The 21,503-nt window shown below is 40.5% G+C and overlaps 1 protein-coding gene across 2 annotated transcripts in view; it reads left to right on the forward strand.

Moving 5' to 3' along the window:
• The first annotated feature begins 11,389 nt into the window (after window positions 1-11,389).
• The window catches only part of CPEB4 (cytoplasmic polyadenylation element binding protein 4), a 64,257-nt gene continuing 54,143 nt past the window's right edge, over window positions 11,390-21,503 (forward strand). For both annotated transcript variants that reach the window (XM_059917695.1, XM_059917696.1), the window contains exon 1: window positions 11,390-13,902. In XM_059917695.1, coding sequence (XP_059773678.1) covers window positions 12,778-13,902 — 1,125 coding nt within the window. In that variant the 5' untranslated portion in view covers window positions 11,390-12,777. The remainder of the gene's footprint in view (window positions 13,903-21,503) is intronic.

Raw genomic sequence — 21,503 nt, forward strand, 5'->3', positions numbered from 1 at the left:
AGCTCAGGCTGAGTAAGGCAGCTTCTCTTCCGTGTCCCCATGGCACCCTTATTTATTGGCTTGTCATGCTTATTGCAATTTGGCATTTAGTCACCTCTCCCCTGTTATACTGGATAGTCTCAGGATTTCAGTGGTGCATGGTATTTAGGCATCACCTGATCAGTGTCTGTGGACCGCTGGCAGCACAGCAAGCATGTGTGCACGGCAGTCTGTTGGCTCTGAAAGAGAGGGGGCCAAGTGTGTGCAGCAGTCTTCATATCGAGCTTAACAGAAAAAGGCTGTAAAAAATTAGGTGGCAAATATTTGACCCTTGACAGTGATTATGATGTTGATAAAAACGATGAATGATCGGTAAGTAGGGTAAATCACAGACTCTCGCACGCACAAAAATTTAGAACCACATCATTCACCTCTTGGGAAAATGTTTGTAATGCTCGTCACCAATATTTCTCCATGAAGTCTAGAAGTTTCTTATGGAATTTATCTTTTAAAATGCATCACGGGGAGTGACAAACAGCAGCCAGAAAGCTGCTCAGATTTTGGAACATGGCAGCTTATTGTCATCAGTCTCTGGGTAGGATTTCAACTCTGAAAAGAAACATATGAAAAAAGACTGAAATAAATATATCAAAATGTTAATAATGGCTTTACCAGTGGAATTAGAGTGATATGTGATGTTCTTTTCTTCTTCTTTTTACTTTTTCTAAAAAACCTTTCGGATTATGTTACCGTGTACATAAATTCATTTTACATCAAAAAAGCAGAAATAACCAAAATCATTTCTAGCAATTAATGAAGTTGCTAAGGAGACAATTTTAAATTATCTGTGATGTGTGGACATCTATGACAGAAGATAATTCCAAGGGGACTAACCTGAACTATCAACTCTCAGGTTAGACAGTCACTCACTCAGTATGAATTGGGTACCACAGCCGAGGACTGTGCTAGGGGTGAGGGGATAAAGTGTAAACATCAGGTACACTTCCCACCCTCACGAAGCTCACAGGCTACGGGGAACCACAAACTCAGCACTAATGGGGGTCAGGCAGCAGGGAGAAAGGAGTGAAATCCACCAGCAGGCCCACTCCTCATATTTTGCAGGCCCTGGGAAAAAGTTGAAATGGAAGTCCATCTACCAGATCCCTAAATACTTTTCAAGCTATAAATCGAGTTAACAAATTGAAGTAACTTCTAGTCTCCTACCCTGACAAATGTACCTTTATAATGACCTGGAAGGCCAAGTTCAATGTAGAATTCTCAGACTCCTCAGGGTTCCTTACCTGAAGATGATGGGGAGAACTGGTCCCCAGGCCAAGGGCTTCCCCACCCCGCTCAGCACACCGTCTGCTCTTCTTCTCTTCCCATGCCTGACTCCATCCCCCACAGCAAGGAACTCTGTACAGGTGGATGGACACCAGGGCCTGCACATTCAAGCTTCAGTCCCTTCCCTCCCTCCAGCTTTGTCTTGGCCACCCCTTGGGCATGGGGTATACTCCCTAGCAGTGCTATTCGCCCTTGGGAGAACTCACTGGGAAAGAAGTCTCTGCAGGCTCTCGAAGCAGGCTTGGGTCACGTGGTCAGGGAATTCCAGGGCCCAGCAGCATGGTCTAGAAGAGGCAGTGCAGGCATCCCTTGGTTGCATGGGGTCAAGGGCAGGGGCCCCACTTGCCGGAGTCTTAGGGCAGCACCGTCGCCTTGGGAGTGTTGTAGAGCAAATGCCCCATCTTACAACAACAGCACCTACTCAATGCCAGCCCTAACTTGCCATATGTGGGGAATGGATTCAGATGGCTACATCTTCCACTTTTTTTAAACAGAGAACACAGATCTGGGTTTTCCTATGCAACTGCATAATTTTTACATTAGCAAGTAATAATAATAATGAAAAAAACACAAAAATCATCCAGCTGGCCAAATTAAAAAATATCTGTGAATCACTGTGACCACTATGAAAGGAAAGAAAATTAAAATTCGATTTACAAGTTGCCTGATCACCATTTAGTTTTGAAAATGATATTCACCAATTCATTAATGTCACTTAAGCCCATAAGTAAATGGTATGTCTCCACTGCTGTATATACGTCTCAATTTCATGCACTTTCTCCTCCCCAGCAGAAATTCAATTTACTTGGTACCTCCTAGTACTGATGCATGTCCCCCATAAGCTATCAGGAAAGGCCTGATTTGGGGATCTGCACATTCTTCTTCCCTGACACTGACTTTCATCATGTTCTCCTCTGGCCTGCCATAATAACCTGGGAACCTACCTCTCACTGCACTTCCCATGTACCACTGTCATTCACTCTGTACACGTCTGTCACTTCAAGAATTACCTCCATGTCCCCAGGGCCTACCACAGAGCCTGTCATATGGTAGACACCTAGCACATTTTGTTTGTTCTGGACTGAATTTGTTGGTGGTTGGTTCTCTGTGATGACCCACATCTCCCCAGTCACAAATGACTAATAATCATAGGTGACATTTCTTGGATGCTTGCTATAGGTAGGCACCATCCTAAGAACTTTACATGTATTACCTATATAATCCTCTCAACTAACTGCTCAACAATATTCTATCCCCGTTTTCCAGATGCAGAAACTGTGGCTCAGAGAGACAAAAAGACCTGCTCATGAGTCATTCAGCTGGCAAATGTCAGAGGTGGGACTTGAACAAATCTTGCCTGATTCAAAAGGTACGTATTACTCAACCAGTAAGCCAGGCTTCCCTAAAAGTGCCACCGATGGTAAAGACACCGAGATGTCTTTAGATGGCACAGAAGAACTCTTATTTCTATTACTAGGCATTTGCTTGACTCATTTATTTTAGTGTGGGTTAGGAAAAAATAAATGACAGCATCCATTTATAGCATGGTGTATTGATTTTTCTATTTACATTAGTGATAACAGAATTTTTCTTTCCAACTTATTTAGTTAAGTTCTAAAAAATTGGGTCCATTTACAAATAATGTTGGGTGGATAATAAATAAGATAGGTCATACAACAATAAAGCAAAAATTATGTGTCTGAGATAACAAAAAGAACTAGAATTTGAAAAACACTGCCTCATCAATTGCCATATATGGATTAAAAAGACATACACACACACAATGAAACTAATTTTTAAACTCACTTGCTTAAAAAAACACATCCCAGAGCCTGCCTAAGAGGACTCCAACTAGCCTCTAAACTTCTAAATTTGAAGCGTGTTTCTTCTTCCTCTTTCTATTTTTGGAATTTAAATAGCCAAATGGATTTTTAAAAAAAACAAAAAAACCCCCTGCCTCTAAATAAGAAATGAGCTAGGGGCCTGGAGCTCTCCTCTGCCTCATTTCAACTCCAAGCAAATGGTGAATTACAACACCCCTGGACATAGTGGTTTATAACTACCAAGCTGCCAGGCTTTTAAATAAGAGCAGCACAGAAGTGCGGCCATAATGCTACCTATTTCCCTTGCTAAATTATTTATGCATTTATTATACTTTACATGGGCTGTTGAACCTGAAGGTACTTCTGTGGGGGCCAGGTCATTTCAAGAAACCCATTACTGAGAATTAACTCAGCTATGCTAGAAACTGGCACATCCAATTGTATGTGATATTGCTCGTTAATATTACATAATTACTGCCTCTGCCATTGTTTTCAGGTGGTGATAACTTTGTGTGTGTGTATGTGTACGTGTGTGTATGTGCACTATTCAATGGCTTCAAGGCAATCCACTTCATTAACAGGCTGTTTAACACTGAGGGTATATCAATAAAGACTAGCTTTATGCAATCGTGGAACTGCACCTAAGATGACTTGGCCAAATGAAGCTATTACCCTGTACAGTGTGTTTTACACAAGACTGAAAGGGTTTACTAAGTTTATAAAGCCACTTGCCAGGATTTACAGTGACTAATTGGCCAAAAGATCAGCAGTGTGGTAGAAGTTTTATGCTATGCCAATAGAAACTTGATGTACGCTATTAGGAGATTCCCCAAATTTTCCAAGGCTTGTTGTTAAAGTCAACCTACCATTTATTACTTCGACTTCCTTATGACTTGTATATCAAGAGGAAAGAAAACTGATTAATTCACCCTTAATTCAACAAACACTCATTAAAGGCCTACTGTGTGCTGGGCATAGTGCCGGGCTTAGGGGATACACAACAGAAAAGTGCCTGACCCGGAGGAGCAACTCCACTGGGTGGATCTAAATAGCCAATTACATAAATAATCAGTTATGTGGCCAAGTGTCTGTGCCAACCTGGGAGAAGATGCCCACCTCTGCTGGGGGGTCAGAGAAGGCAGTGAGGGTGCTTGAGTCCGAGCTCCCCTGGCAAACGAGATAGTTGTTCTTGGCAGACAGACATACACTGAAAGGCCTAAGAAAGTTGTGTGGTGAGCATAGGACACACTTGCTGATTCCTCCAAAGACTTTCCTGCTCCTTCGCTAGCAGAATTCTGATTCTGCTTGTTTCACATTGGGGTCCTTTGGTCTCAGGGAAGGTGGGCCCAGGTCTCGTCTAGATCAAGGCATGTGACCCCATCCTGAGCAAAAAGATATAACAGGAAGTGTGCTTGGAGGGTCCTTGAGGAAGACCTTTCCTCCCTGATCAGAGGAAAGCTCGTGCTCAGAAACTCTCAGCTCTTTGAATCCCTCTGTGTCTTGCTTCTGAATGTCATGGTGTGATGACTGGGGCTGTGGCAGACATCTTAAGACCCTGAAGGTGAGGCCAAGAACATCCAGAGATTCCAACCCACAGCCCTGTCGTACTTGACCGGCCAGCATCAGCAACTGCTCACCTCTAGACTTCTTGATGTGTGAGAAAAATCACCACTTACTGTTTGTCACTCTTACTCATGCATCCTGTTACTTCCAGCAAATAGCATTCATGACATTGTAAGTTCTTGGAACCTTAAGTTTTTCAGAATGGTCGGAACAGTGCTGTCAGAGAGTGGCAGGAGATGATGCTAAAACGTTAGGCAAGTGCCAGTTCATCAGGTGCATGGGGTACCACATTCAGGAGTCTGGCAGTGCTTTCCAGACAATGTGTCCCTTCCCAGTGGGGTATATGAGATACTTGTAGGTGGTACACAGACAAGACAGTATATAATCTTGAATCACACAATGAGAAATTTCGCTCCTTTTCCATTCTTTTTCAGGCCTTCTCATTATGTAAGGATGACCTTTCCAGGTTGGGCTAGTGTCTTTAGCACCTCTCTCTAACCTTATTAATCTTCCTTTTTAACAAAGAGAAAGAAAGCCTCAGACTTAGGGCCTGTGATATACTTACAGGATCCAGGAGCAATTCAATACCATAATTTTGTTTTCATTATTTTAAATGTGATAATTACCTTTTGGTTATAGCATTTCAGGTGGCTAATCAAGTTGTCTTGACTGCATATTTATTTGTTTGTTTTTAAAAGATAAACCAGTTTATAAAAAATGTTAAAGGAATGACAATGCAGGAACTACATCTATATGGCAAAAACTGGGATGCTGGAATGAAAATCACTCAAGTTTGAAAAATAGAGTTGAATACATAAGGAAGCCACTTGAAAGTATTTAAGCAATGGAGTAAGGTCTTTAGATTCTCTATTTAAAAAACTTCAGTGAGCAAGTCCAGGAAGGAAATCCAAAAAAGAGGGATATGTGTACGTATAGCTGAACAGCTGATTCACTTTGCTGTACAGTAGAAACTAACACAATATGATAAAGCAACTATACCCCAATAAAAATTTAAAAAAATAAAAGTAATAGGGCAATGAAAGAAAGAAAAAAAAAAGAAAGAAAGGAAAATTCTTGGCTCTACCCCATACCTATTCAATCAGAAATTCTGGTTTAAATAGTCTTCCAGGTGATTCTGATGCTTGCTAAAATTTGAGGACCACCGAGTAGAGGGAAGAGTTTTGAGTCAAGATACCTGGGCAAAATAACTGAGTTATTTTAGACAAGGCCCTTCCCTGGGGCCTTGAGTTGAGTTTCCTCAACTGCAAAATGAGGGCATTGACTTGGCTATTAGACCTCAGGTAGTCATGAAACCTCTCTGGTCTACATGCCCCACCCCCAATATCCACCTCCCTTTGCTTCTTTGATAATAGAATATCCATTTTTAGCTTAATACATAAAGCATGAAATAAAGACTATACTTCCCAACTTCTTTTGCCATTAGGTGTGCCCATATGGCCAAATTCTGGCCAATGAGAAGAGAACGAAAGTGACGTGTATGTCTTCTGAAGTTCCCTCAAAGAACGGTTGTGTCCTTCTTCATCTTTTTCTATTTCCTGTGGTCTGGAATACAGACGTGATAGCTGGAGCTAGATCAACTATCTTAGATCCTAGGTAGAAGTTGAATTCTGAGGAGGGAAAAGCAATGAAATAAAAGGAAACTTGGTTTCTGATGACTTCTTGAAACTACCCCACCAGCGCTATATGGACTCTTGCAAACTTCTTTCATGTGAGAAAGGCACTTTTTTAGGCATCTTTCATTTGGATTTTCTGTGCTTTTGCATTATTATGAGAAAATCTTTAGTACCTTATAACTTTATGAGAAAATACTATGAGAAAACAATCAGAATATCATGGGGGCAGGGTCTGGGAATTTGCGTTTGATGGGCTCCCATGGGGACTGCATGCTAAAGTTTGAGGTTGGATGCTTACGAATCAACTCTTATAATTGTTCTTTAGTTATATATATATATACTCCAAGAATAGGGGAGCAAGAAATTTGGACATAAAAGGAAAGGACCATCTTTAGTGTTTTTTTATATAGATGACTTTCTTTGAAACTTTATTGCTTACGGGTTCCAAAGTGAAACTCCTTTGGCAGTAAAAATTCTGGCTGAAAGGAAATCATCGGACAAACTGGACCAGTGCCTGTGAGTTCAAGGCTATGTTGGGGCTAAAATTTTGGTCTCTGACTCCCAGATCTCTGATCTCTGGACTCTGCAGCTTCCCTGTGAGCTCCAAAAAGCTCTTCTTTTTCCAGCATCGCAGGTGAAGATCCTCTAGTCTAGCCACAGAGTGTGAGATGGCAGCTGTTTGGCAGCCTGGCCATGGTTTTGATACAGGGAAGTGCAGTGTGTCCAATCAAAACAGCCAGGGGTAATCTAGGTCAACAGCCCATCCACATATGTGGCTGGAACCACAAAAGAATCCAAGTCATCCCATGTGATACATGTCACAGTTTGGAAGGTCAACCCTCCATTCCAGCTCACCTAAATCTTTGCCGGGATATGGCGAAATCAAGTGAAGCACGTCTCTGTCCTGGACCTTTCCAGACCTTTTGTTCAGTGACATTGCGTTGGAAGAACTGACTTCACTGCTCCCCACCAAAATGGGTTGTTAACTATGGACTCCATGTTAATGACAACACCTTAAGTGGGAAAGCAGGAAGAAAACAGTATTTAAAATGCAGAGGGCTTGTGCAGGTTATAAACAACAAACAAAAGGAGAAAATGTAACCCAGCAATTAACTGTAAAAAAAACCCAATGGTGCTTTCTAAGTAAATGTGCCTGCTTTCCAACACTGAAACAGGGTGAAGATCAGAGGTGGGTTTAATGAAACCTGCCTTCAGGACGTGGTTCTGTTTCTGTCTGTCTTGCCTTCTGGTAGTGAGCTTTCGGGTAGTTTTGGAAAAGAGGATATTCCAAAAGTAATTCCATCTTTCTCTCTTCCCCTACCTTCACAAGACCTGCTTTTGAATATTAATATTATATTTTTTTCGTTTCAGTAACATATATATTCCTCTACTATATTAGAATTCTTATTAACGCTGCTAAGCAAAATAACTGCTGGGTATTAATCTCTTAGGGGACTGGACCATGTACTTGCCTGGACTTGTCTTCTCACTACAGCTCCCCACCCAAAACAACACCAAGGACACGGTGTCCTTCAGTTCCATTACAGAAAGCTCCTGGGCCACCAAATCTAAAAAGACCAACTGCTTTACATATTTCTCCATGTGATGAGCATGTGTTCATGTAATTTATGGTAGTACCTGGTGGCTTTGTGTATGAGTGTCATATTTCCATAATGTGCCTCGGTGTCTCATGGAAATGAACTAAAGCAGGGCCACTGCATTGTGCAACAGGGGGATGGGCATTCACATCATAGTCTGTGGTGCCTTATGGAGTTGCACAGTGTACAACCTGGGCAACGTTGGGTGGTGGCCCTGATTGCTAAAGTCATTAGACAGGCCCCTGGGGAGCTTGGGTGTGTGCTGTTGGGAGAAGACAGTGTGCTTCAAGGGCAGTGGTGGAGGACATTAGCTAGCGAGGGGAAGAGTTCACTCTGTGTGATTATGGGGTGAGATTTATATCGCCTGCCAAGCTTTAAGAGAGGCTGATGAAGGAAATATTAGGGCCCTGCTTCCTGGGAGGCTCCGACTTTGGGGTGTGGTTGACCTCAAACCCCAGAGGGGGCTGGGCTGTAGCCAGCAGTGTCCATTCACTAGCCTACAACTTTTCTGAAGGTGTGTCAGCCCTTAATGGACAGGGAGGGAGGGTTTTTAAAAAAATCTTTTTAATTAAAAAAAAATCTGGTAGCACCTTAACGTTCAGGGAGAGCTTGCTTTCTCTGCAACCTGAAAGCTTCCCAGTGAGCATGTTTCATGGGAGGCGCTCTCTTCTGCCAGCAAAGTGTTCAAGCCAGCACTCATCTGCAACTGTTGATCTCTTTGGAAATCCTAAATAGAGCTGCTGAATTGTTGTCATGGTTACCTGGGACAGTTTCTGAGGCCAGAATGTTTTCAAGGAGGGCAGCCCTAAGCTGGGTATCCTGGGTTTCTGAGTAGGCAACTGACTCAAGAGAATTGCTTCCTGCTTCCTTCTCCCATGCTCCTAATCCCTAGCCAGGAACCTGATGTCTGCAGAGATCATTTTAGCTTCAGCCCAGCCCAAACCTACTGCCCATGCTTGATTTAGCCTTAAAAGATCAGGCTGACCTAGCAGCACCCTGACTATGGCTCTGGTGTGTCTCCTCCCTCTACAAACCAACATAGGTTCCTGGATTCACTCATGCATGCAGCTTCTAGGCAAAAGACACTTGAGAAGTGCTTCTCTGCGCTTCATATATTAATAAGGAACTGACATTTTTGAAAACCTCTTATGAGCCCAGCACTTCACTTGTATCTCATGTAATTTACCACCTCCTAGCCAGGGAGGAATATCATTCACATTTTATCTATGAGGAACCAGGGGCTTGTAGAGGTGATGCCCAGAGCTCTACAACTAGGAAGTAGCAGATCTGGGATTCAAATTACCTGTTTGGTTCTAAAGATAGCCCTCTTTCCTTCAAATACGGCAGCCATTTTAGTCACTAAGAATTGGCAGCCCCAAAAGACTCTCAACCATCTACTGTGCATTGAAGATTCATTCATTCATTTATTCAGTAAACATGTCCTGAGTCTGCTCTGTGCCAGACCCTCTGATGGCCACTGGGGACACACAGATAAATCAGACACAAGCTCTGCTTGCGAAAAAACTAACTCACTGACAACCAGCAGTGAGTAAATGAGAGGAATCTATAAGATGCTACAAAAAGGAGCAGTCAGGGAAATCATTTTGGAGGAAGTGACACCTAACTGAACCAGCTAAGTCTCAAGGTATGTCCAGTTGTGGGGAATAAACAGCAGAATCAGACCCAATCCCTAACACTTAAGGAACTCAAAGTAGAGTTACAGAGACAAGACTCATGTTCATGACACAACGAAAGACAAAAAAATCATCGATTAAGGTCCCAAACAGGTGTTCTACATGGAAGTATGGGAGGATTGATAAACTCAGGCAGCAGAAGTTGGGGCATTGAGGAAAGGCTAGGGAAATGAAATGGAAGCCACCTTTTTTCATGAGATTCTTCTTAAAAGCCTTTGATCTCTCCCTTTTTTATTCCCTACTCTTGCCATAGTCACTTGTGGCTCTCCTCTGATTTCTTTTCATTTCTCATTTTCTACTAAAGGAAAACACTCACTTATTCAACATCTTTAGAGCGAGTGCTGAGAGCAAGGCATTAATCTAGGTCCTGATGGTGGTCATAGTGGTGAGAATGTACAAATATGAACAAGACATGGAGCCCTTGAGCAGCAAATGAATAACCTAAATGATTAAAGTTTGAGAGATGTGAGTCCCAAACCAAATGGCATAAGGAATGAAATTACGCAGATTTGGAAAAGGGACTGTCGTTCAGGAAAGATTTCATTGTAGTTGGTTTGTTCACTCATTTCTTCAGCATTCATTCACTGATGACTCCTATCTACAAGGTTCTCTCCTCAAAGAGCCCACAGTTGACAACAGGTCCAGGAGACATAAGCAACCATTACAATAGAGGGTGATAAAGAAGCATGAGACGTGCACTGGGCCATGGATGTTCGCAAGAGGGAACTCGGAAGACAGAGTTGGTAGCTTTTGAACCGATTCCTAAAACTAAATAGGAGTTTACCAGGTGGAGAAGAGAGGAAAGGGAAGGTAAAAAGGCGCTGAGATTATATTTGGAGCACCTTGGTGTGTGGCGGTTGGAGGGAGACGAGGTGTTAAGATATACTGCCCCCAGAGTGGAAAAGCCTTGAACACCAGACTAAAAAGTTTGGTCTTTTTCAAGGAGGTAGTGGGCAATCGCAGAGACATCTGAGCAGGTGAGGACCCTGACAAGCTTTTCGTTTTGGAAATGTTCCTCTAGTAAGCGGGAAGGGTGCACTAGAGCCGGATGGGGATGAGGGCTCAACCACGGACGTTTACAGCAGCTGTATCTTTGTGCCTGAGACTGCACCAGATGAGAGCCTAAACCAAGCAGGAGGAGTGGGGGTGGGGGAGTGGAAGGTGAAGGCAGAGTCCCGCGTGAGGGCTACATTCAGGACAAGGACATACGCAAATCCAGGCACCGCACAGCTGCCGGGAAAACCCGCCTCCTCTTCCAGATCCCTCTGGGGAGGAGCTCCGGTCAAAGCACGTGATGCCTGGGGAACCACGTTTACTATGGGCAGTCCTCCCGTTCATCAGCGGTTTCAGGGGTTGCCCCACCGATCTCCCACACCTGGACTCTTTACCGCAGTGCTAGAGGAATCCGTTCTCTTCCACGCGTCCCGCTATACTCCTCCTGCAGAGCGTGGTTAGGTGAGATAAACAGCGCAGGAGTCCTTTGCCCATACTAAAGATGGCGACCAGTTGCGCTCACTCTGGGTCGGGGGAGCGGGTTCCAGGCGCCAGGCCTCACTGGGCGAGGCGCAGACGGAAGGGGCGTCTCTCGAGATAACTTTTCGACCTTCCTGGGAGGGCGCCTGAGCCGAGGGGCGTGGCCTCATCTGAATTCTAGCATCTGATTGGCCTTTCGGCAGGTGGGCGGGGTGTCTGCCCTAACCCACCCCTCCCTCTTCGAACCGGAAGTGTCTCTCGGTCTTTCCAGCTGGTTGTCATTTCACTCGGCTCGGTCCTGAGGAGAAGGACTCAGCCGCGGCTGCTGAACCCGGGCACCGGGAGGCGGTGGCAGCGGCGGCGGCGGCGGCGGCAGCGGCGACAGCAGAGGAGGAAGGAGGAGAGAAGAAGAGCCAGGCGGAGTCCGCAACTACGACAGCGGGGACTGCGGGACCGGGGTAAAGCGACGGCGGCGGCGACGACGGCCCAGCAACCGTGAGGAGAAACAAAAGCCTTCTAAATTACAGTTTTTAAAAAAATCTGGGGGAAAAAAAGAGAGAGAGCGAGCAAAGGGGGGAAGGCCCTTCTCTTTTAGAGTAACTACGCTGGTGGGGTTTTCCTATTTTTCCTCTTTTTTCCCCCCTGCGGAGAATCGAACTGAGAGAACTGAACAAACCGCCCCTGGGTCCCATGAGGGAAAAAAACCCCGGAGCCGCAGAGAGGGGTAGAGGCCGAAACCGCAGGACCTTCCAGGTCGCCCCCTTGGTCCCCGCACCCCGGGGCCGCCAGCTTGTCCTCGTCGAGTCTCGCTAATCCGTCCTGATCGCGACACCCCCAAGAGGGAGAAACGGGTGTTTCCAACCCATTTCATGGGGGAGAGGAGGCCGGGGGGAGCCCCAGGAACAGCGACCGCAGCAAGATCTGCACCCAGAGCTTCAGGAACAGCCCCAGAGGCCAAAACTGCACCCCGTGAAAGATCAGAAACAGGACCAGGAACAGCAGAAACTTCCCTGCAATCATCTTTCCATTAGTCCATGCTGATTTCCTCTCCCGCAACCAGGAATTCGCCTCCCACCCCAAATAACCTAATATAATCTATATATATAAATATATAATATATAATGTTCTTAAATTATTCCTGAATTTTTTTAACCAAGCTGCCAAGAAAAGAACGTATTCTCCCCTTAGCCCTATTCTAATTTTTATGTGAGTGAATCTAAACTGCTGAAGAAGACCATATGTGATTGTTAAATTATATATATATATATTTTTACTCCGCGCAATGCTTATTCTTCTACATCCATAGATGCTTGAGAAGCTGTGTTTTTGTCATTCATGTACGTTTTCCTTTGGAAAAAGAAAGCGCCTATTTTACTAACCAAAGACTTGATTTTTACCCTCTTCGTTTTTATTCCCTCCTAGAATAAGTTGGATTCATGTCAATGTTTTAAGACATTTTTTTTTTTTTTTTTAGTTTTTTTCTTTTTTCTTTCAGAGACCAGAATTCCAAATCTGAACTATTTAGGGTGATAAGCTGCGATCTTTGAGCTAGCTAAAAATAAGACGTTTCAAACAAACAACTTAAATTTGGGGTAGAGGATACAAAGGCGTGAGACATCAGGTTGTTGTTTTTTTTTTAATCATAAGATTCTGGGCCTAAAAATAATAAATGGGGGATTACGGGTTTGGAGTGCTAGTGCAAAGCAATACTGGGAATAAATCTGCTTTTCCAGTCAGATTCCATCCACATCTGCAGCCTCCACACCATCACCAAAATGCCACCCCCAGCCCCGCTGCTTTTATAAATAATAACACAGCTGCCAATGGCAGCAGTGCCGGGTCAGCTTGGCTCTTTCCTGCCCCGGCTACCCATAACATTCAGGATGAGATCTTGGGATCAGAAAAGGCAAAAAGTCAGCAACAGGAACAGCAAGACCCTTTAGAAAAGCAGCAGCTCTCCCCCAGTCCAGGTCAGGAAGCTGGAATACTGCCTGAAACTGAGAAGGCAAAATCTGAAGAAAATCAAGGGGACAATTCTTCAGAAAATGGCAACGGGAAGGAGAAAATAAGAATCGAGTCACCAGTGTTGACAGGGTTTGATTATCAAGAAGCCACGGGGCTAGGTACTTCAACCCAACCCTTGACATCTAGCGCATCGTCTCTTACTGGTTTCAGTAACTGGTCAGCAGCGATAGCGCCTTCTTCCTCTACAATCATCAATGAAGATGCAAGTTTCTTTCACCAGGGAGGGGTCCCGGCTGCTTCGGCTAATAACGGTGCTCTGTTGTTTCAAAATTTTCCCCATCATGTCAGCCCTGGCTTTGGAGGCAGTTTCTCTCCTCAGATCGGGCCTCTCTCACAGCACCACCCTCATCACCCTCATTTCCAGCATCATCACAGCCAGCATCAGCAGCAAAGGAGGTCTCCTGCCAGTCCCCATCCCCCACCTTTCACACATAGAAATGCTGCTTTTAACCAGCTGCCTCATTTGGCGAATAATCTTAACAAGCCCCCCTCTCCATGGAGCAGCTACCAGAGTCCCTCTCCTACACCGTCTTCTTCCTGGAGCCCAGGAGGTGGTGGATATGGTGGCTGGGGAGGTTCCCAAGGCCGAGATCACCGCAGAGGGCTGAATGGAGGAATAACGCCCCTGAACTCCATCTCGCCTTTGAAGAAAAATTTTGCAAGCAATCATATTCAGCTCCAGAAGTACGCTCGCCCCAGCTCTGCCTTTGCTCCTAAATCCTGGATGGAAGATAGCTTGAACAGGGCAGACAACATTTTTCCTTTTCCGGTAAGATTATGTTCCATTAATAGATTAAGATGAAATAAGGAAACAGCAGGGTGTAATATCTATGTAACGAAGAGAGTTTGAATTGTCTGTATTCATATCAGAGCTCTTCTTAGAAAATTACCAGACATTATTTTGGCAGGAGAGGAGTATAATTTGGAACAAAATAGTCAGCTTTTTTTTTTTTTTTTTTTTTTTTGGTAAATTTCTAATTGTTATCTTCCCTTAGATAATCGTATAAATTAGCATAATTATGAATACCAGGTAGCTAGTGATGTCATGATTATTAACCATAATACCTTTCCAGCCTGCCAAGAGAATCGTGGTTGGTTTTTCCCTACTTATTTAAGTGAGAATAAATAATGTAGATATAAATATATTTCATTGTGGAAACTGATGAGCATTTTCTACCCATTTGCATAACTATATAACCTCGCAAATTAATTTTTCTCCACTGTAAGGTAGTGATTCACTGAAAACCAGCTATTGAATTATAGTTTTCTCACTGGTTATATTTTAAACCTGAAACCTCTCTGAACCCTGCGGCCTGAACAGTTTGAATTCATCAATTCGGCAATTCCTGTTAAACCTTTTTGCAAATTCTGGCCTGCCTTGTGTCAGTAAGGACTGCTAGAGAAATGATCTAAATATTTTCTTCATCCCCAATTATTTTTGAATACTATGAAACTGTTGATCTCAGAGTGACTCTTTTATGATGCCTTTCACCCATTTGTTTATTTTCCAGTGTTAACACTGGGGGTGTAGATAATTAAACCATTCCTAAAAATAGATCCAGGGAAAGATCACTTGTCTTTCTTGCCACCAGTGTATCCTTATTCTGCAAGAGTCACATTGTTTCATGTTTTTTAATTAATGAGCAGCCAGTCTAGTTGATAGACATAGGATAAAGGGAATTTCATAGTTAATTGAACATCAGATGCCCCACTAAATTTGTATACTTTGGGGGTATGATCATTTATATGTGTTTAGGAAATTTATATGGGTTATAAGCTAACATTGAATCAGTCCTTAGAACAAACCCCACAAGATAAGTTCTATTATTATCCCCATTTTAGAGATGAGAAAATTGAGTATCAGCAAGATACAATAACTTGCCCAAGAGCACACAGCTGGTAAGAGTACAAACTCTAGGTTAAAAAGCAAGGATTAAAAAAATGCTACATACATGTGTACACATACACATGTGCTATATCTAGAGGGTTATTTTAGAGATCTTTCGGCAAAGGCTCAAACAGATTTCAAAATAAGTGCAATGTCTCCATATATGATGTCAACATAAGTAGAATTATCTGTTTTAATTAATAATTTGCTCAGAGGGAGGGGAAGTTTGCTAAGAGAACCCTGTGTCATTCCAAGGAATTAAATATCCCTTCTCTAAGGATTCAGGTATAATGATTAGGATGTATCTTAAAATATTTGGTGAAATCTAGTTTAAAAAAAATTTTTTTAATAACTTTTTTGCCCAGGTGTAAAAAAAGCTGTTGGCTTTTGTTTTTAGAAAGGGTTTCTACTCAAACTGAAGAGAGCAGTTCTCATGCTTTAGTGGTCAGGTGAAAGGCTGTTGAAGACATTGGCAATCCCATGAAGTCTATTTTTAAAAAGTTGGTTTTGATATTCCTTTGAACATAAATTTAAGGGAAATTTAATGCAAAGGTAACTTTTATGAATTATTTATATATTCCTAATTGAAAAAAATCTAAGACGGCATTCTCAACATTTTAACTGGGTTAAGATTGGCTCAGAATTAAAAATACTTTTCTTTTTTATTTTGCTACTTATAAAGTGACAGAATGAATTTATGTGACCTCATAGTTTGTTTTCCATTCTCAGTTTACTGACTTTTGATAAAGGTTTGCTTTGGGAAAAATAAAAATTTCAGAAAATGAATAAACTATATGTATATGCACATTATTAATATTTTTATGGAGCTAATGGGATGTGTTTAACATGTGAAATTTTTTTAACCAGATGGTTTCTTAGAGAATAAGCTGGTGTATGAAATAATAGTAGACTAAGGTTGATACTAAAAGATACTGTTACAAACTAACTCTTCCCTTAGAATTGTTGTCTATTACACTGAGGATGGAAAATGGATGAGTCAATATACCTGGCTCAAATTTGGTAGGATTAGAAACTAAGTTGTTGATTTCTGTTCACCATCCCCACCATTTTTAGGAGAGTGTGTATATTTCTGTGTGTGAGAGAGTGAAGAGAGAGAAAAAGAGAGGTTGGGAGGTAGGGAGCTGAGAGCAAGCATTGGGTTGAGTTGAAAGTCACAATAAAAATAAGTGATTTGAAAATAATCTTTATGACAAGAAATTCCTAATAGGGTTTTGAAAATATAAGAAGTCAGTTAACTGAGTACCGTGGTGCTTACTTAAATGAATGCAGTTCTCTCTGTGTTTGTGTGTGTGTGTGTGTGTGTGTGTGTGTTTTAGAGACTTATTCTTTTGAATAATTTTTTGGCAAAAATACTGTTTTGAGTTGATATGAGTTACTTGGTTAAATCTGATATGAAAAGATTTGAAGAAACATTTATTTGACTGGGAGCCCAGACACCTAGGTTGTGGGCTTGGCTCTATCAGTGTCATAGCATTTGGGGACCTCAGTTTCTTCATAAAATTGGGGGTGGTGGTGACCTAGGTGATTCCTAAATTCCTTATGATTCTAAAGCAAGCTACTGTGAAATTTAAACTGCTGCAATCACAGTCCATACTTTTTTCTAAACACTGCTATCTTATTTAAATTTATTACCTTAAACACTATTAATTTTAGGAAAGACATTTTATAGATTAGTAATTCAATTTCCCTTGCTTTTAGAAAGAATTCCTTAGTTGTTATAGAGGGATCTTAAAATTTACCACAGAAATTACAGGATAGAATTTACATGGCTATATTATAATATTGGTATTAAATCAAAGGCTAGCATGGAATTATTATATTAAAAGGAAATAATTTACCTGAAATGTAACTAATACTGGGCAGTGTTTATTTTAATTTGAAATGAATCAGAATGGTTTTTACATTTGTTTAATACAGGTTTGGGTACATACAGTGAATTAAAATTCATGATGACATTTTAAATTAATTTTGGGGGCCAATCTTAACCTTCTCTTTTATCCATGTTTATGGAGCAGGAGCAAAGATTCCAAATATGTGAATAATCCTCTAAATAACTGATATGACAGGCATTATATTTTGGGATTTTCTTTGTATTAAAATTTGTTTTTAAATTATTTTTGCTTAGCTTGAAGTTTTCATTATGTGAATGCAGATAACATGCCTGAAATCCAGTTTTCAGATACAAGTAAACTAATATGTATTTAATAATAGCTAACATGCCTATGATAGTCTAAGTGTTTTACATGTATTAACTCATTTAATTCATTCAACAATCCTATGAAGTAGAAATTATTATTATTATTGTTATTATTACTATTCACACATGAGATTTGGCTTTTAACCATTATACTACAGTGTCTTTTCACATAGACATGTTACAGATGGGGGGTGGTAAATGCCTTCTGGAAGCATGTAAGATGAGAGAAAAATTTTTACAGTGAATCATTGATACCTGATGATCAAAAGCTGATTATAAAGTTTTAAAAGTGGAAACTAATAGAATATATTTATCAACTTTAAAATATTAAACAAATAATATTCAAATCAATATTTTTTTGTTTTATTTTAGTACGTACTATATACTAGGTAGTGAGCTAGGTGCTTTCACATATGTTATCTCACTTCGTGTATAGGATTTCTCAACCCTATGAGGCTTAGTTTTATTGTCTTAATTTCAAAATGAAGAAACAAGGGCCACGTTTATGTGACTAAAGGCATGATTTGACCCTTACATTAAGGGGAGAAAAATCCTACCCATCCTGCCAAACACATCCTGGAATCCTGATGTCCAAACCAAATAATATATTGGGGCACCTGCCAATAATTAATTTGAATATAGCATTTCTTTGGAGGGGTGCCTAGATCTTCTGTCCTTACAGGAATGTAAAGGAGAATTGTATGCTATATATCCTAGTACTCTCTTATATTCAGCTCAGTTACGCCCCCATCTCCATTAGCTAAGAACCAAGAAGTAGACCAAAAAGAAAAAAAAAAAAAAAGAAAAGAAAAAGGAAAGGGGGGAGACAAAATCTGTTACAAAGATGATCCTAAAACTTGATTGATAGGGAGGCATTTTAGGATTTGGAGCCCATTTGCTCTTACTTGGTCACCATGGATTTGCTAAGTTGTCTTAACCAGGCAAATAATTTGTTACTTTAATAACTCTCCTTGTGTTTTCAGTTTATTGATCCTCAAAATTATATATGGCATCTTATATCTGAAAACAGAAAGTTACTGCATGGCTTCAGGTCTGAAAGTAATGGTGAATTATCAGTATTAAAATTATCTAAAGTGCAACGTTATTACATTTTTTGTTTTTTTCATATAGTCCCAAGAGGGATATAGGAAACATTTTCTTTGACTTTGTATTAATCTATGTTAGAAGACGGGAAACTAATTTTTTTTAACTGTAAAGTATGGGTTGGATGGTTCTGGCTCCAGCAGAATTGAAATATTGGAAAAGTTTGGGAAAAGGCTACCAGATACCATTTTACACCTTTTTGTAGAAAGCCTTTTAACTAGGTTTAATTGCTTTTCTGATGGAATTGAAACTTGGGCAGGGTAGTTTTTTGATTTTTTTTTTTTTTTTTTTTTTTTTTTTTAAATTATTATTTATTTATTTATTCATTCTTGGCTGTGTTGGGTCTTCGTTTCTGTGCGAGGGCTTTCTCCAGTTGTGGCAAGAGGGGCCACTCTTCATCGCGGTGCGCGGGCCTCTCACTGTCGTGGCCTCTCTTGTTGCGGAGCACAGGCTCCAGACGCGCAGGCTCAGTAGCTGTGGCTCACGGGCCTAGTTGCTCCGTGGCATGTGGGATCTTCCCAGACCAGGGCTCGAACCCTTGTCCCCTGCATCGGCAGGCAGGTTCTCAACCACTGTGCCACCAGGGAAGCCCTTGATTATTTTTTGATGTGTCTTCAGGGAAGCCATGGAATATGATCAACACACTGTTCCAACATCTTTCAGGAAAAACCTGGTTATTGCAAGCCTAGTGAATGCGCTTGTTGCTAGTTGCAACTAGAAAGATGCTGTTTAGTTCATGAGTTTATGCTTTTGAGAATAATTTTTGTTGGTGTTCATGAGAAAGAAATGGAAAAGTAGTCTTAAAGTTAACATATGCCTATTTTGAATTTTACAGTCTAAATCTATTTTCCTTACGACTTTCTTGCTCTTTCTATTAAGGAAAATAAGCTTGAGGTTCCATTATCACATTTTTTCAGCACTATAGTTTACCTCAGTTTTTGGTCCCATCACAGATGAGATAATGTATATAATGCATTTCTCTTTAAGGCAGGGAGCTTGTAACATGAGCATTCATTTTAATTTTTCCTGACAAAAGTCATTTTGTACTTAATTGTTCGAAGAAAATTGTTCTTGCGGAAATTAAAGTATATTTTTAACCATGATAAATTTATAGCAGTATAGAATTTTTTACTTCAAAGTTAGCGTAGATTCTCATCATATTGTATAATATGAAACAGAAGGACTTACACTTTCAGGTTTTCAGAAAATTCTCAATAGAAAGATAAAGGATCTATAGATCCTGTTTTTAATCAGTTTCTGAAGCTGACACTTGGATAATTACTGAGAAAGGCTATTATTGTGTGAGGCCAAAAATATAGTAGACTGAAGCACAGGCCCTGGATCCAAACAGACTTAAGTTTGATCTGAACTCTAGTTAGCTGTGTGACCTTGAGCAAGTCACTTAAATTTGAGAACACAGACCTAGCAGTGAAGGGTTATTGTAAGGTACTTTAAGTATGTGGCCGTATTAGGTAGCTTACATTTTTTTGTTTAATTTAAAATAAAATTAAAATCTCTAATATTGAGTAAAATCAGGAAATTAAAATAACTACAAAAAGCTTGGGTATCTATGAAAGATTTTGAGCAGTCCTTAGTTTTGCTTATCATCATATATGCTCCACTTCTCAGAGTACTACTTTTAAATAAGCTAGATGCAACCCAGGACAGATAAAACATTTAGCAGAATTATCAGTTTTCTTGAAGAGAAGTTTTATAATTGTTTATATACCTAAACTTTTATTAGCATTGGCAGCCTGCATCTTTCAGTAGTTTGAAAGATTTTGTCTATTTTTAAGAAATTTAGAACATTTGATTGTTTTTGTATACATTAAAGGAGACTGTACTTTTTTTTTTAACATCTTTATTGGAGTATAATTGCTTTACAATGTGTGTTAGTTTCTGCTTTATAACAAAGTGAATCAGCTATACATATACATATATCCCCATATCTCCTCTCTCTTGCGTCTCCCTCCCACCCTCCCTATCCCACCCCTCTAGGTGGTCACAGAGCACCAAGCTGATCTCCCTGTGCTATGCGGCTGCTTCCCTCTAGTTATCTGTTTTACATTTGGTAGTGTATATATGTCCATGCCACTCTCTCACTTCGTCCCAGCTTACCCTTCCCCCTCCCTGTGTCCTCAAGTCCATTCTCTACGTCTGCGTCTTTATTCCTGTCCTGCCCCTAGGTTCTTCAGAACCATTTTTTTTTGTTTTTTTTTTTTAGATTCCATATATATGTGTTAGCATACGGTATTTGTTTTTCTCTTTCTGACTAACTTCACTCTGTATGACAGACTCTGGGTCCATCCACCTCACTACAAATAACTCAATTTCATTTCTTTTTATGGCTGAGTAATATTCCATTGTATATATGTGCCACATCTTCTTTATCCATTCATCTGTCGATGGACACTTAGAAGGAGACTGTACTTTAATGAAGAATTTATGATTTTGTTGGTTAAAAGACAGGAAAAGGTACCATAGATTTGAATTGAATATATTTTAGCTTTTATCCTGGAATTAAGTTCTGTTTTTTATATTTTAATTAAGTTATTTAGCATATATTTATTGAGCACCTGCTATGTTATGGACTAGGCATAGGTAGATATCTCATAAAAATTGTTTTGATTTGATTCATAATGTATTTCTGACCTGTGCTAATCTTTGAATGATACTGAACATGCATTTTTTATCATTGTAAACAAATTAGCAACTAGCCCAATAGTTATATTTCATTTTAATCCATGAGCTGTTTAAACTTCAAGGCAAACTAACAGGTTCAACTTTAGGTATAACAGAAACAGTGTGTAAATGACAGTTCCAAATATTTTATTAATGGTCACTTTTATAAATATACACCTGTACACAACATGTGCTTTTCTAAGTTCTGTGACAAAATGGTACTACAAAAGGCAAACTTTAGCCTGTGGGTCGCAGAATTTAGGTCTCATTACATGTCAAGGAAAAAAACTCCATCAGTCACTTACAGGTCCTCCCTCATGTTTGCAAACTGAATTTTTAAAGTTTAAAGCCTTAAGCTAAAGAAGTACTTCTCATATTATAGAGTATTTAAATTGGGCAATTTCTATTTGCTGCATATTTACCAGATATATCCCAGTCATTGCTTTCTTTTAGCTCTAAAATAAGTTATAGTTAATTC

The sequence above is a fragment of the Balaenoptera ricei genome, chromosome 3, assembly GCF_028023285.1.
Source record: "Balaenoptera ricei isolate mBalRic1 chromosome 3, mBalRic1.hap2, whole genome shotgun sequence".
In the NCBI taxonomy this organism is placed as follows: Eukaryota; Metazoa; Chordata; class Mammalia; order Artiodactyla; family Balaenopteridae; genus Balaenoptera; species Balaenoptera ricei.